Source organism: Varanus komodoensis, unplaced genomic scaffold, assembly GCF_004798865.1.
Source record: "Varanus komodoensis strain SLA01 unplaced genomic scaffold, ASM479886v1 scaffold1, whole genome shotgun sequence".
Taxonomy (NCBI): domain Eukaryota; kingdom Metazoa; phylum Chordata; class Lepidosauria; order Squamata; family Varanidae; genus Varanus; species Varanus komodoensis.
Window position 1 is genome coordinate 75,577,437 of NW_025335268.1, and position 14,495 is coordinate 75,591,931.

The window sequence follows — 14,495 nt, forward strand, 5'->3', positions numbered from 1 at the left end:
GCCGAGCAGGGCCCGGGCGCGGGCCCGGGCCAGGGCCAGGGCAGCTCGGAGGAGGAGGTGGAGCCCTTCGCCGTCACGCTGCCGCCCGCGCAGCTGTCCTCGAGCGACGAGGAGACGCGGGAGGAGCTGGCCAAGATCGGCCTGGTGCCCCCGCCGGACCAGTTCGCCAACGGGGTCCTGGTGACCGCCCCGGGCACGCCCATCAGCCAGCTGGCCGCCCCCGCCGTCGCCACGCCGTCCCTGCCAGCGGCAGCAGTAGCAGCTTCTACCACCGGTGGAACACCCTCAGGGAAGCCCTCGGACGCCCCCGCGGCCCCGGAGTCGGCCGCAGACTCCGGCGTGGAGGAGGTGGACACCCGGAGCTCGAGCGACCACCACCTGGAGACCACGAGCACCATCTCCACCGTCTCCAGCATGTCCACGCTGTCCTCGGAGAGCGGGGAGCCCACCGACACGTACACGTCCTTCGCCGACGGACAAACTTTTGTACTCGAGAAGCCACCAGTGCCTCCAAAGCCAAAACTCAAGTCCCAGCTCAGCAAGGGGCCGGTTACTTTCAGGGACCCTCTCTTGAAGCAGTCCTCGGACAGCGAGCTCCTCTCCCAGCAACACGCGGCCATCCTGGCTTCCGCCAGCATCGGCCGGCCACGCTACCTCTTCCAGCGCAGGTCCAAGCTGTGGGGGGACCCCCTGGACAGCAGGCCGATCCACGGCCCCGAGGACGACAAGCCGACTGTGATCAGCGAGCTGAGCTCCCGGCTGCAGCAGCTGAACAAGGACACGCGCTCCCTGGGGGAGGAGCCCGCGGGGGGCGCGCTGGACCCCGGGAAGAAGTCTCCGGTGGCCGCGGCCAGGTAAGCCCAGGCGCGGGGCGCGGCGGGGTCGCCTTGCTCCTGGCAGCATGGGGGGCACCGCCCCAGAGGCGCCTCTCAGCGCTTGCAGGGCGGTGGTGTGGGAAGCCGGCCAGCCCCCCCTCCCCCCGCAGGCCCTGCTCTGCCTCGCCTCCCCCAAGGGGGCATCCCGGCCAGTGCTGTCTCCCTCGGTTCCTCTGGCCTCCTTCCTTGCCGCCGCAGGACTAGGCTCGCGGGCCTCCTTCCACCCCCGTGTGCCCCCGGCCTCCCGGACCGTAGCTTGGGGCTGGCCCGGCGGGGCCCGTGTGGCCCCGGACTCGGCCCAGGCCCCCAAGGCAAGGGTTTTGCCCTTGCTGAGAGAAGCGCCCAGGCCGAGGCTTCGGGGAGTCCCCACAAGGGTGGCGCCGGGCACGTCTGCGTGTTGGCGGCAGCACCTGCTGGGGGGCCCCTGCACCTGTTTTGGGGTCCCAGCGCTGCAGGGCGTGTGGTGCGTGGAGGCACTCCCTGACGGAGGGCGCCGCAAGAGCGAGGCCAGGTGCTCCGACGGCGAGGGGGCGGGAGGGCAGCGAGGGGGGCACGCCAGGCGAGCGGGGGGGGGCAGTTTGCACGCTGTTCATGAGAAACCGGCCCTTGAGGCCAAAAGTGGGCCAAACGATGTGGAGGGCGAAATGATGCGGCATGTGGCACATCGTGGGGACGCTTTGGGTGGCACTCTGCTGCTTCCTCCTCCTCCTCCTCCTCCTCGCCCCCCCGCACTCCTTTTGACTCGGAGAGAGCGCACTTACAGGCTGCTTTTCCAGCCCCTTCCCGGGGGTGGGGGAGCGAGGCGGCTGCCCCCCCGTCACCCCCCCCCCCCCCCAGCAGATGCCGGCTCCCGCACGCACATCCGGCGCCTCTCCTTTCGCCGGATCGTACCACCCAGAGCCCTGCTGGAAAGATGGCTGACTGAGCCAGCCACGGGATTTTGGAGTGCTCCCCACTGCCCCATCCAAATATACTTGCCAGGGCCCCCCGTGCCCCCCACCCCACTCACAGAACACTGGGGCTCTGGCCCAGCCCCCCAGCCCCTCCCTGCTCGCCCTCCCTGCGCAGCCGCTTGTTCTCGGTGGCCTCCAGGCCAGCGGGGCGGGGAGGGCAGCCGGGGTGGTGCTGCCCAGTGTCCAGAGGGCCACAGCCAGTGCGGGGGGGGGGAGAGACATCCGAAAGCACAGTCCGTGGCCAGACCTGCCGCAGGGGGCTGCCTGACCCTTCCCCATGCAGGCCCCTCCCCAGCCGCAGCCAGGGCTGTCACTCACCCAAACGAGGGAGACGTCCATGGGAAGTGGCCAGGCGGGTTTGTGTCCTCCGCAAGGCGAGCCGCAGCTTCGGGGGAGGCCATTTTGATGGGGGGAGGGGCGAGACTCCCCCTGTGCCCATGGCTGCACTCAGAACTGGAGCCCCCCCCCCGGGTCTCTTAGAGGCACGTGCCCCTGCAGCCCGCTGAGGGCCCACGTGGCTGGCTCCTCTCTGCCACCTCTTCCGGGAGCGTGCGTCGTCTTACGCTTAACCAAACAGAAAGCAAAGGGCAAAACTGGCGGGGCTGATCTGAGATCTCCTTCTGCAGCTTTGATCTGCCCCTCAGGTTAAGCCTGAGGGCTGGGTTGCGAGCAGGGCCCAATGCTGCCCCCAGCCACGGCCGGCCGCCCGCCTCGCCTCGCCACCTCTTCCCTTCTTCCGGCTGCATTTCCTGCGCGTCCCCTCTTCCCCCTGTGCAGGGTGCAGCTTCGAATCAGGAGCAAAAGCCGAGAAATGCTGCAGAATTTGCACCGTTGCAGCTGCGCATTAGTGCACGTTAGATCTGGGGTGCGATGCCTACGGGCTGGGGAGAAAGGAAATGGGGCCGGGGAGCATGTGGGGCTGTGCGTGGTCAGAAGTAGGGCCCCTCACCGGCCCCTCGTGAGGCAGAAAGAAGAGCCGGTGGAGGTTTGCGGAAAGAGCTTGCAGGACGGGAAGGCCAGGGCAGGTCCTCGAGCAGGAGGGCACGGGGAAGGGCTCTGGCTGCAGTCCGTCACAGCTGCGGCGCGCCACCTTTTCCCGCGGGGGGGGGGGAGATGGGAGGTGGAACGCAGACCACCTCCTCCCCTGGGCAGCGGCTGACCGCTGAAGACAGGTGCTGAGTCCCGGGGGCAGGCGGGCAGGGCAGGGCCAGGCTGCACAGGGGTGGCAGGGGGGCCCCGCGTTCCCGAGGCCAGCCAGGCTGCCCTTCGGCGTGTGGCAGGCGGCGGCATCCGCTTCCCTCCGTTGTCGCCCTCGCTCTGCACACTCCTGCGCACGAGGGCAGGCCCTGCACCCCGCGGGGCTCTGCAAGGACGGGGCTTTCCTGTGCCTCCCCACGTCCTCTTTCAACCCTCCTCCCCCCATTTGAACATGCCCAGTCCTCCTCCGGTGGCCCCAAAGCGTGAAGGCCAGTTTCTCCCGGCGCCTTCTTCTCCAGCTTCTTCCCGAGCCATTTCCCAGGGAGCCGAAGCTCGCACTCGCGGATCCCCGGGGTGTGTGGAGTCCGTGGCACCAGCGCTGGGCGATCTTGCCTTCAGTTGGCTGCTGCCACGTGCCCTTTCTGGAGCGTTGCAATGTCTCGCTGGGGTCTACCCACACCGAGCAGTTGGGGGGGCCCACCCATTCGCCTTCTTCCCAGTCACCAGTCCCCTTAGAGAAGGCGCTAAGCAGCCCCCGCCCAGAGCGGCCCCGTGGCCGGGCCAGTCGCGTGTCCCACAAGGCCCCCCCAGCGGTAGCGCTGCATTGACCACCCTCCGCCCGTGTCTGAAGCCCGCGGTGATCTTAAAGGCTTGCCCGTCCTTGCAAGTTCCACGTGGAGCTCCGTTTCCTTGGAGACAGCCCTCCTCGTGGCCACCTCGGGCCATCCGCCTCTCACGTGGCAACGGGCGTCGGTGGCTCGCTGGCCCTCGGCCGCCACTCCTCCGTGGCCCCTTCCCTTGGATGGCCGCGGTGCGAGGGGGCGCCGAGGCAGGGGGGAGCGCCCTCGGGGGTGAGGGGTGTGCGAGGGAGCCCCTGTGCCCCTGTGGCTCGAGCCAGACCCCCGCGCATCGCCCACGTCCCTCTCACTGGCGGGAGCGAACAGGAGCTGTCGTCGCATAATTTGAAAGCCAAAAATATATACCTGTGTGTGTGTGCGTGTGAGCATGTGCATTGTGTGTGTATATACGTCTCTATAGATATCAATATACATGTAGAGGAAAACCCACAACTGCTTTGTGTTCCTACAGATCTGAAAAAGAGAGTGAAGAGAAAGAGGCCTAGGCATTGGCATTTAGCTCGTAGGGTAACGCTTCCTCTTTCTATATGAACTGATCAATTAATTCTGTTCTCATGTGAGCTCCCAGCTGCTGCACTTCACCGCCACCACCCCATTTCCTTGTAGGTTTTCTTGTCCCCGCTGCCTTCTCCTGCCATGCACCAGAACGGGGGCGCGGTTCCACTCCCCCCCCCCCGCAGGCACCCTCCGGGCAGCAGCTGGGCATGGACACGGGCAGGGTGAAGCGCAGCGGTCGAGCGGGCCCCTGGCGAGAAGCCACGGAGCCCACACTGTGTGGCGATGTGGCCATTCGGTGGTGCCACCGTCACCAGGAGCCCCGAGGCGGGGGGCTGTCCGGGCCCTGAGAGACACGGGGAGCGCCTGGCAGGCACAGGCGGCCCCGAGCCGGCTGGAGGGAGACGAGGGCCGTTGTCCGGCGGGCGTGAGGCCGCTCTCTGCGTTCCTGGGAGGTCCGAGGGGAAATGGTGCAGCCGCAGCTGCCCTTTCATGCGGGAAGGGGGCTGCAGCTGGGCCCCCTTTGCTCCGAGTGTTTCGGGAGGGGCAGCAGCTGGTCCGTGCCAGCCGGGGAAGGAGGCGTTTCCCCCAGGGACGGGACGGGACGGTCGGAGGCCAGAAGCATGTCTTTGTTCACTGCGATGCCTCCCCCGCCCTGAGACCGGTTTGCCTGCAGCATCCCACTGGCGGGGCGCAGGAGAAGGGGTCGCCGTGCAGAGCCTCCTGCAGAGGTGGGAGAGCACAGCTGCACTGGCAGGGTCAGGCCTGCCCAGGGAGGGGGAGGGGGAGGGACTCGTGCGTGTGGCCCCATGGGATGGGATGGGATGAGATAGGAAGGCCGAGGGGGCAGCGGGGTGTTGTGGGACGGCTTTATACAGGGCCAGCTTCACCTGGGCACCTTAATGTGGGTGCGGAGAAGGTGCCACTGACCGGCCAGGTGCAGAAGGGGCCTGATCCAGAAGCGAGCTGCGACTGGGTGGGGGCAGTGCTGGGGGGGAAGTGGGCACGCGGCCCCGACTTTCACTGCGAATGCACTCAACCTACAAGGACATGGGGCCGTTGTGGGTAACAAGTCCGCATGTGTTTGTTCCCTGCCGATCCATGACAGCTTCACTTCATCTCCTCACTAACCTTGCACTAATCCAGCTTACACACCCCGTTGTTTTGCCACGCGCGGAGCGGTGCTCAGCGTGGCTTGGCCTCCGTGGAGGGCGGTGCTGTGGGGCCGGCGCGGTGTGTTCCCCGGGAGTGTCTTGCCTGTGCTGTGCCCTTGAGGGGGGGCCTGCAGGTGCCCAGGCCGGCCCTAGCAGGTCGCCGTCCGTGCCGCGATTCCGGGTAGGTATTGGGAGCTGCGGGCACGCAGAGCTATCGCCTTACCGAGGCCTCCGGTCCTCTCAGAGTTTTGGAGACCTTGCGGGGGACTGCTGAGGTCACCTCGTGAGTATTCCTGCGTGCCAAAGGTTGCCCGGTAGCACTTTGTCCATGCCCCTTTCAGGGGGTCAGCCCTGGTTAGAATCCTTAGGACACCGGAGAACTCCTGGCAATCGGCTTCTCCACACCTGCACCCACGAGATGGCTCCAGGAAGTCACCTGCAGGCCACCTGTTGCAAGCTGAGCACCTCTGGGTGGCGCTCCCCTTCCGGTCCCTTGCACCGTCTTCATGGTGCAACGAAAATGTCCGCGCATAGATTGCAGCACGTCCAAGATCACGCCTGGCCTTTTGCCCATCCGGGCCCCCTTGCAGCGTGGCGGGCAGCGCCCGGCTCCCCGGCTCAGGAGGGGGGCTGGGGCTGGACTGCAGGTCCCGGGCCCACGGGGCTGGCTCAGACATCCAGGCCCGGCCGGTCCAGACGTGCCTTGGCAGAAGCTAGCTGGCTTCCTCTTGAGAGCGGGGCAAGGAGGAGAGGGTCGGGCTCTCCCCAGCAGCGAGCCCAGGACGAGGGCCGCTTCTCCTCGTTCTCCTGAGGATGGGCTCAGTGGCGCGAGCGAAGAGGGAGGAGGTGGCAGCTGGGGTGTGTGGCGGGACGGGCAGAACAGCTGGGCGCACAGCGCTTCGCATCAAAGGCGGGGCAGGAGGAGGCAGGCCCACCGGGCCCCACTGACTGCCCGCCCCCCGGCCCCAGCGAAGGCCGGGCTGTGGAGCAGCCCCGCGGCCACGCTCCAGGCGAGTCCAGCTCAGGGGCTGCGGGAGGGACCGTGGCCAGCAGATCACGGCTCGTGAAGGAAAGGTGACTCGGGGACTCGGCCAGGCGAGGAGCTTGGTGGCCGTTGAGCCTGACCAGGAGGTGGGGCCCCAGCAAAAGGCAGCCGTTCCAAACCTGAACCAGAACCAGAACTGCACGGGTGGGCTCAACTGGGGAAGAGCAAAGGCCGCCGGCCTGGCTTCTGGTTCAGGAACAGCTTTCGGGGTGGGGGGACACCACGCAGGAGAGGTTCAGCTCATGGGGACAGTTCATTTTCAGAGGTGGGGAGACCTCCTTGTCCTCCCCCCTTTTCTGCAAGATGCACACGGCTGCCCTTCCTAGCCCGCACCCCGCACCCCCCTCCACGGGCACCTCTGCCTGCAGCCCTGATCTGCCCATTGTGCGCTTGTGCCCCCGGCGAAGCCCTCGGAGCACGGCCCTCCAGCTGCCGCTGCACTCAGGCGCTGCCCCACGGCTCCCCACGAAGCCGCAAGCGCGTGGCGGGCTCCCCGGGCCGGTGCCCCATTGGAACCGGTGCTACGCAGCCAGGTTCAGGGATGGCCGTGTGCGGCACCCGTGGGCAGGGGAGCGCGTGGGCAGTCCTTGGACGAGGGGACAGACAGACCGCCCCCGCGCCAGGCACGATCCTCTGCGCCTCCTCCGGCTGCGGGCTGCTCCCTGTGGCCTGGGAGGCGCGTCCCCTCCAGAGGGAGGCCTGGCCATGCGGGCCAGCCCCTCCATGGGGCTTCTGGGGCGCTCAGGCCCTGGCCCTGCAGAGGCCCCATGCACCGGGTGCCGGCACAAGCACGGAAAGCCACAGAACTCGGCTTGCCGGGCATCTCGGCTTGCGGAAAGAGGCAGCGGCGCAGCAAAGGTCCTGCAGCGGGAGAGGCTGGTTGTTTATCCACCAATATTCACCTTTGCCGAGCGCCCAGGTGCGTGAAGGTGGGTATTGGGGCGCCTGAGCGGCACCTCCTGCTTCAGCAGGGCCTGCGGCTGAGGGCAAGCGAAGCCTCTGGAAGCCAGGAGAGCCGCTGCCATCTGCCCGTGCTGAGAACAGGACCAGGCGGGCCCGGGAGGTCTGAGCCAGTGGAAGGCAGCGCCTTCTGAGCCAGTGGAAGGCAGCGCCTTGTGTTCCGCGGAGCGGGGCCGTGGCACAAAGCGGCGGCATTGACTCGGGAGCGAGTCCCGCTGTGGTCACGAGGGCTTCTCCCCAGGTCACTTTGCACAGATCTGCAGCCTCCACTAGTCGCTAAAACTAAGGGGAGAAGATCAGCTGCCGGTGCCCCGTTCTGGGGTGCAGCACCCCGGTTTTCTTGCTGCAGAACTTGGGTTCTTTGGCAGGGAAGGGCAGAGCACGATTCACACATCCGTGCAGCTCTTGGCACGCCGGCCGGCCTGCCTCCTGGTCAGCAGCCTTCATAGGGAGCTCAAGCGATGGCGCATGGCAGGCATCGGGGATGCCCTGCCCTCCGGGCCAGTGCCTGGGGCCGGCGTTCCGGGGACCAAGCTCGGCCTGCCACGAGCCGCCCTTCCCGACAGCCTCCTGCTTTCCGCTCCCGCGTGCCGCTTTTCCCCAAAAGCAGCTCTTCCTCGCAGGCACATGCAGCTTCTCTGGCCCCTGCGCCCCCGCCTCAGCTTCTGCAAAGGCAGGCAAGCGGTCGCAGCCGGGCTGCGCACTCCCGGGGAAGGCAGCAGGTGGGGGCTAAGGTGGGATGCCCCTGGAGCCCACTCCTCCCTCCCTCCCTCCCTCTTGCCTTCCACCTCTGGGCTGCCCCCGGCCCCAAGCCCCTCCGTTCACCCATTGCTTCCCTCCGCCTGTGATCACCTGGAAATCCATCGCTGCTTCCTCCCGGCTTTGGCTGTCGCTTCCTTGCTGTTATGAATGTCCATTTCCTTTGCCAGAGCAGGGATGTGCCTTGGGGGCTGTTGAACTGACCAGAGCGAAGCTGCCTCCCAGAATCCGCTGGTGCCAGTGGCCTGCATCCCTTGCCACCCCTCCCCGCAGGCGGCTCAGGCCCCCAGCCCTGCGCGGCCAGTCCTCGGCTGCCCCCGTCCCGGGGCAGAGCAGCTCCACCGGCGACCTGCGTCCCCGGAGACGAAGGGACAGGCAGGGCGGCCAGCACACCTGAGCCGGTGGACAGGGCTGGGGGCAAGGGGCGTCCCCCGCTGCCCCCTGCCTTCGCCGGCACTGGGGGCCCCCGCCCCATTCACAGGGAGGCCCGGCTGGCCTCCGAGCCGCCCTTGGCCCGCAGGCCGTGGCTTCTGGGAGCCGCAGCAGCTCCGGGCCGGCGTGGGGTCCCGCGCGTCATCGTCTTCTCCGGGCGCCGCGGACTGATGCTAACATTTCTCTCATTGCTCTCTTCCTGCTCTCCATCTGCATGCCTCCGCCGCTCTGTCTAGAACCGCCTCAGGCCTCAGGAGGGTGGGCGAGCTGTGTAAGTGAGCACGTTCCCATCTCATAGCGGCCCCACGTCTCCTGTCTGTCCGTCCGTCCGTCCGTCCGTCCATCCCCCTGTCTGTCCGTCTGTCCCGACTGTGCCGCTGCCGCCGCTGCCGCTGCTGCTGTGTGTGATGGCGGGGGCTGCAGGGAGGGGGAGGGCAACGCTTGCTGTGCGGTGTGGATCCGTCCCCGCCCCGCCCCACCCTCGCGCCCCGCATGTCTGTCCCGTCTCGTGATGTGGTGTGCCACAGAGTCCCGGAGGAGGCTCCCGCCAGCCCCGCGAGGGAGGCGGGGGCGCCTGGCCCAGCCCCTCGGGCCACCTCCCTTCCTCGGGCTTCCGGGAACGGGAACGAGCACGAGCACGTGGGGGGGGGCTCCACACCCCACCTTGAGGGCCTGGATCCCAGCCATGCCCCGCCCCAGGTGCCAGGGAGGGGCGGCGGGTCTGTGGGGTGGGCCACGCTGGCTCCGTGGCTTGCTGGGCCACTCGGAGCGCCGTCTGTGCAGCCTGGCGGCCCGGAGCCCTCGGCTCTCGCGCCCTTCCACCCACCCACCCACCCGGGGCTAGGGCTGAGGGTCCCCTCCCCCGCAGGGTGCCCCCCCCCCCCCCCCCCGGCCTCGTGCAGTTCCTGCTTACCCAGACTCCCTTTGCAAGGGCGCCAGGCGGGGTGCAGCGGCCAGACCCCCCCAGCACTGCCTGCAGGCCTAGTCGTGTGAGCGCGTGGCCCGGGCGCTCCCTGGGCTGCTGCTGCGGAGTGCGTGTGCGCACGTGCGTGGCATGCATGACCCTGTGTGCTGCCAGCCAGGCCCCGGCCCCATGCAGCCCCTGGGGAGAGCGCTGCACCAGAGGCACCTCTGCCCCCTGCCCCCCCCCCCTGGTGGGGCCCCTTCCCCGGCCGGGTCCTGGGGCCCGCCCGACACCCGCCCCCCCCCCCCGGGGCGCTCTGAGAGGCCAGGTGGCCAGGCAGGGGCCGGCCTTGAGGGGCAGGGGTGGCCCCTGTGAGCGGCAGGTGCAGGGGGGTTCTGTTCCCGAGGAAAGTGGGAGCCCACCGGGCAATGCCCCCAGCCCCGGAACGGCTGCCCTTCTGCGCCCACGCAGGCACCCACTGAGGTAGGGACACGTCCCCCTCCTCCAGCCCATGTGGCGGCCCGGCATCCCCTCGACCTGCTGCTGCTCCCATGCACCATGGTCCCCCTCACTTCCGAGAACGGCCCATTCCCCTCACACGGCCAGCGAGCCGGAGGCCTGCCGGAAGACGACAGCTTGCCAGGCGGAGAGTGCGGCGGGGCAGCACGTGGGAAGAGCCACCGGAGCGCCACTCCCCCTCGTGGCTCCCGGCTGATGACTGCCGGTGCGCGGCTCCCCACGCGGTTCCCCGGAGCTCGGGCGGAGGCGAGTGGGCCCACTTGACACTGAAGCAGCTCCGGCGTCTGGAGGCGCCCGTGGCCCCAACTCCCCCGCTGCCCACGGGAAGAGCAGGCCACCTTCCAGCACCCCGATGGCTGCTGCAGCCCATTCGAGAAGCGAGCTGTGGCACGCTCCCTGCAGGCAAGGCCCAGGCTCTGAGAGCATCTCCCCGGCCACGCCGGCGGAAACCTCCGCAGCTCCGTGGCAGGCGGCGTGTCCCGAGTGCCACAAGCAAGGTCCAGCCAGGCATTTTCCTTCCCTTCGGATGGACCCCTGCTCAGCGCAGACGGTGCTGCGTGCCCCCTCGGCTTCGTGCGGAAACGGCTCGCCCCCATTTTATCAAGGGCAGCGTGGGGGGACGCGGGCTGGGTAGCGGCCCTGCCTGCCGGGCTGCACCGGGCGGGCACTGCGAGCAGGCGGCAAATGCTGTCCGGGTGGTGCAGTTCCTCCAGATGCAGCCCACTCGGTTCTCAGCTTGAGAGGCTTTGGGGCTTCCTGGCCCGGCCACGCTCAGCTGCCGCTCCTGCCCACGGAGCCCTCCTGCCTTCCACCGTCCCGGTGTGCTCCTAGAGCTGAAGACCCCCGGGCCGAGCGGGAGCTCGGGTGTGAGGGCCGCTGACGGCAGGGAGCAGCTGGCCACGGGCCGGCACAGAACAGCCCGACAGGCTGCGTCGCCCCCACACTGCTGCACGGGCTCGCGGGGCACCCCTCCGTAGGACCCGTGCGGGTGGGCCCCTTCCCAGGCCTGCTTGGACCACCCCTGCTCCCGCCTCGCAGCCGGCAGACGGACGCTCACGGGGGACGAGCAGCCCACGGTCACGGGGCACCAAGTCCCCCACCAAGGCGTAGGAGCCCCTCCCGAACCGCCTGCACTCCCGTGGAGTCCTGCCCAGCCGGCCTGGCGGGACTGAAGAGTGGGCGCGAAGACACGGAGCGAGCTGCAGGCCGGCATCGAGACCCTCGGCTGCCGTGCCAGAGCCAGAGGCAGGGGCGAGGCGCGCCCCCTCCCCGGCTGTGTGGAGCTGTGCCACGGTGCATCCCAGAAGGCTGGAGAAGCGTCACACGGTGCGGGGCGCTGTCCGGGGCACTGCTGTGTCTGCCCTCGGAGGGAAGGAGGGACAGCAGACGGGGCGACCTGGGGCAGCGCCCGTCCGGCCAACCCCCGACTCCAGGCCCTTTGCAGACAGCGACCCCGTGAAGTGGCTTGTGGGGCTCTGCCAGAGACCGGCGCATCGTTCGGTGTGCAATTAAAGGAGCGGAAACAGGAACGCTGAACAGCCTTCTGAGCCCATGGCGGGCTCTCCGGACGCATGGCCGCCCACAGCGACCCCGGCACGCGGCCAGGGGCTGCCTGCCCACCCTGCCATCTCTGCTGGAGTCGCAGCCCCCACGGAGCCGAGTCTGGGCTCCCGGCTGCCACTGTCTGGACAGACCGCCCTTCGCGCACACACGGCAGCGACACCCAGGCCAGCGGTGCACCGGCGGCACGATGAAGAGGCAGTCGACTGCCCTTATTCTTGAGCATCACGGAGTCAGCAAGCCTGCGGCGACTCTGGGAGTGGGGAGGCTGCAGGCTCTTCTGTGGCCCTGCCTGGCCAAGGAGGCCTCTGCTCCAGCTCCAGAAAGACACTGGGCCGCCCTCCGAGGGGGGTGGTGTGACCTGGTGCCCTGGAACAGCGGGGGGGACCCGAGGGCCTTCTTGGCCCCTCCCAGCCTCTGCTATTCGATGGTGCTGTGATTCCAAAGTGAGGCACTCCGCCTGCCGCTTTGCCTTTGCTCCAGGCTAGCAAGGGCACGTGGGGTGTCGGCGGGGCGGCCTTTCTTGCGCCTCAGGGCCGTGCGCCTCAGCCTTCCCGCCAGCAAGAGCCAAGCCGGGCAGGCTCTCGTGGGCATGCGCCCGCCGCTTCCTTGCTGCGTTGGAGGGGCCGTGCCTGCACCCACCAGCTTTGCCAGGCAGCCGTGCCCAGAGCTCTGGGCCCGCCGGGCCCCACCGATGCCCACCCCATCCTTTCTGCTCTCCCGCTCTCCTCTTCGGGACCATCTCGCCTGCCGGCACAGCACAGCCGCTAAAAGGAACATGCCATTTTAAGAAGCGTTCTCTCAGGAGAGTTGAGTCAAGTCAAAGCACCTGCCTTAAAGTATCAACTCTGGGCTCCAGTCTCGGATCTGGGCCAACTATTCAAGCTTTCTTTCTGGGTACTGGTGGTTCCCCCTCCTCTTCCTCTTCTTCTCGCTCTTCTTCTAATTACATGTAAAGTAAGCTTTTCTACGCACTGGGCTGGTTCAGAGACCGCACGTGGCCCATCCACGGGCCTGCAGCGTGTTCCACTGCTGGTTCTTGCTCATCTGCCCCCACGTGGCCCTTCCGACAGGGAGCAGGACTGCCCCGTTGCCAGAAGCCCCGAACCGCAGGCCCAGCCGGCCCCGTGCAGCAGTGTGAGCTCCAAGCAGCCCAGCCAAGGCTCTCTGGTCCAGCCTGGCCCGCTCACCCACGGCCAGCTGCCCTCTCCCGCACCAGCACGAGCCCCGTCCGGGCTTCTGATGCACTTCAGCGCGTGTCTCCGAGAGAGGAGACGGCCCTCGTGACGAGGCTCCCGCTCTGCTCTGATGGGCGCCTGCGGCCTGGCCGGGACCGGGGCTCCCTGACGCGGCACAGAGGCTTCCCAGAGAGCAGGGCAGGCGACGGGGTAGCGAGCTCTTCAGCTTTGCCGCCGCGGAGAGGGAGGCTGCGCTTGTGGCGGGGGGCGTCTTGCCCCCGCAGGAGGCGTGTTGTGCAGCCGGTGCTTTCGGTCCCGTGGATGTGTGCAGTGGAGTCTGCAGGAGGCACGCGCTGGGCGGAGGAGTTCTTGCAAGCGAGGAGCCATGCCCCCGGGGAGGGGTGGCCTGGGCACACGGGAAGCCGGGGCGGGACGTCTGGGGCTCAGCAAGCCCTTGTGCGCCACAGCATAGCCACCCGCTCCGCTCCTTAGCTCACCGTTTTGCTGACCAGAGCAGGGGCATCTGCAGTGCCTGAAACGGAGGAAAGAAATGGCGCCCTCCGCCCGGCGCTCAGGGCCACACCTCCTGCAGGGCACCCCAAGCGCCGCCGGGCCGACCTGGACGGCGGGGCCAACAGCCGAGAAGCCACAAGCGGCACAGCGGGGACCGTGGTTGCCCCAGCGGCAGCTCGGGCCACTCGCTTCGCGCTTGGCACACACCAGCTGGAGGGCTCACCAGAGCGCGTGAGCTTCCTTCTGGGCACGCGGAGATACCCCCCAAGCGGGACCCCGGACCCCAGCCCCCGCTCGGGGAGGGCCACACCTCCATGGCGCATTTTCCCCGGCTGTGCCATCCAGCGCAGGCCTCCTGCTCAAGGAGGACGGGCGCCTGGCCTGGGGACGGTGGTGCCGTGGAGCCTGAAAGGAAGCCGTCCAGCTGGTGAGAAGGGAGCCCAAGTTCTCCCCAGGAAGGGCAAGCGAGGGAGCCGAGGCCCGGAGAGGAGCTAGGGGCAGCGGGCCCACGGCCATGGGGTGTGAGGGAGCCCCCCGGGGCTCTGCAGAACCCACGTCAGCCCTGCTCTCCCATGTGGATTGTGTGTGCGTGTGCGTGTGCGTGCTCCGGTTTCTGGGGACCTCTCTCACCTCTGCTTCTGCTGTCTGTCTGTCTGTCTGTCTCTGCCCCCTCCCCCTCCCCCAGACTTTTCAGTAGTTTAGGCGAGCTGAGCACCATTTCCCAGCGCAGCTCTGGCACCACCTACACCGTGCGCCCCGGCAGCCGCTACCCTGTGACCCGCCGCACCCCCAGCCCGGTGAAGCCCGCCCTGGACAGGACAGACCCGCTGAGCTCGGTGCGGCCCTACGCGCTCACCCCGCCCACCATCCTCAAATCTTCCAGCCTCTCCATCCCGCACGAGCCCAAGGAGGTGCGCTTCGTGGTGCGCAGCGTGAGCGCCCGGAGCCGCTCGCCGTCGCCGTCGCCCTCGCCGGGGCCGCCCCTGCACCCGCCGCGGCCCTTCATGCAGAAGCCGCTGCAGCTCTGGAACAAGTTCGACGTGGGCGACTGGCTGGAGAGCATCAACCTGGCCGAGCACCGCGACAAGTTCGAGGACAACGAGATCGAGGGCACGCACCTGCCGGCCCTCACCAAGGAGGACTTCGTGGAGCTGGGCGTGACGCGCGTCGGGCACCGCATGAACATCGAGCGCGCGCTCAAGCCGCTGGTGGACAGCTGACCGTCGCGGGCGGCCCGGCCGCCTCCCCCGGGGCCGGGGCCCGGGCCCGGCCCCGCGCGGCACCGCCGGCGGCGGCGGGGGCGCCTCCGCTAG

The 14,495-nt window shown here is 68.6% G+C and overlaps 1 protein-coding gene across 1 annotated transcript in view; it reads left to right on the forward strand.

The window, feature by feature from the left end:
• LOC123023738 (SH3 and multiple ankyrin repeat domains protein 3-like) overlaps positions 1-14,402 on the forward strand; it is a 60,664-nt gene extending 46,262 nt beyond the window's left edge. The window contains exons 11-12 of the mRNA XM_044430701.1: positions 10-854; positions 13,868-14,402. Of these exons, the coding sequence (XP_044286636.1) occupies positions 10-854; positions 13,868-14,402 (1,380 nt within the window). The remainder of the gene's footprint in view (positions 1-9; positions 855-13,867) is intronic.
• Positions 14,403-14,495: the final 93 nt, after the last annotated feature.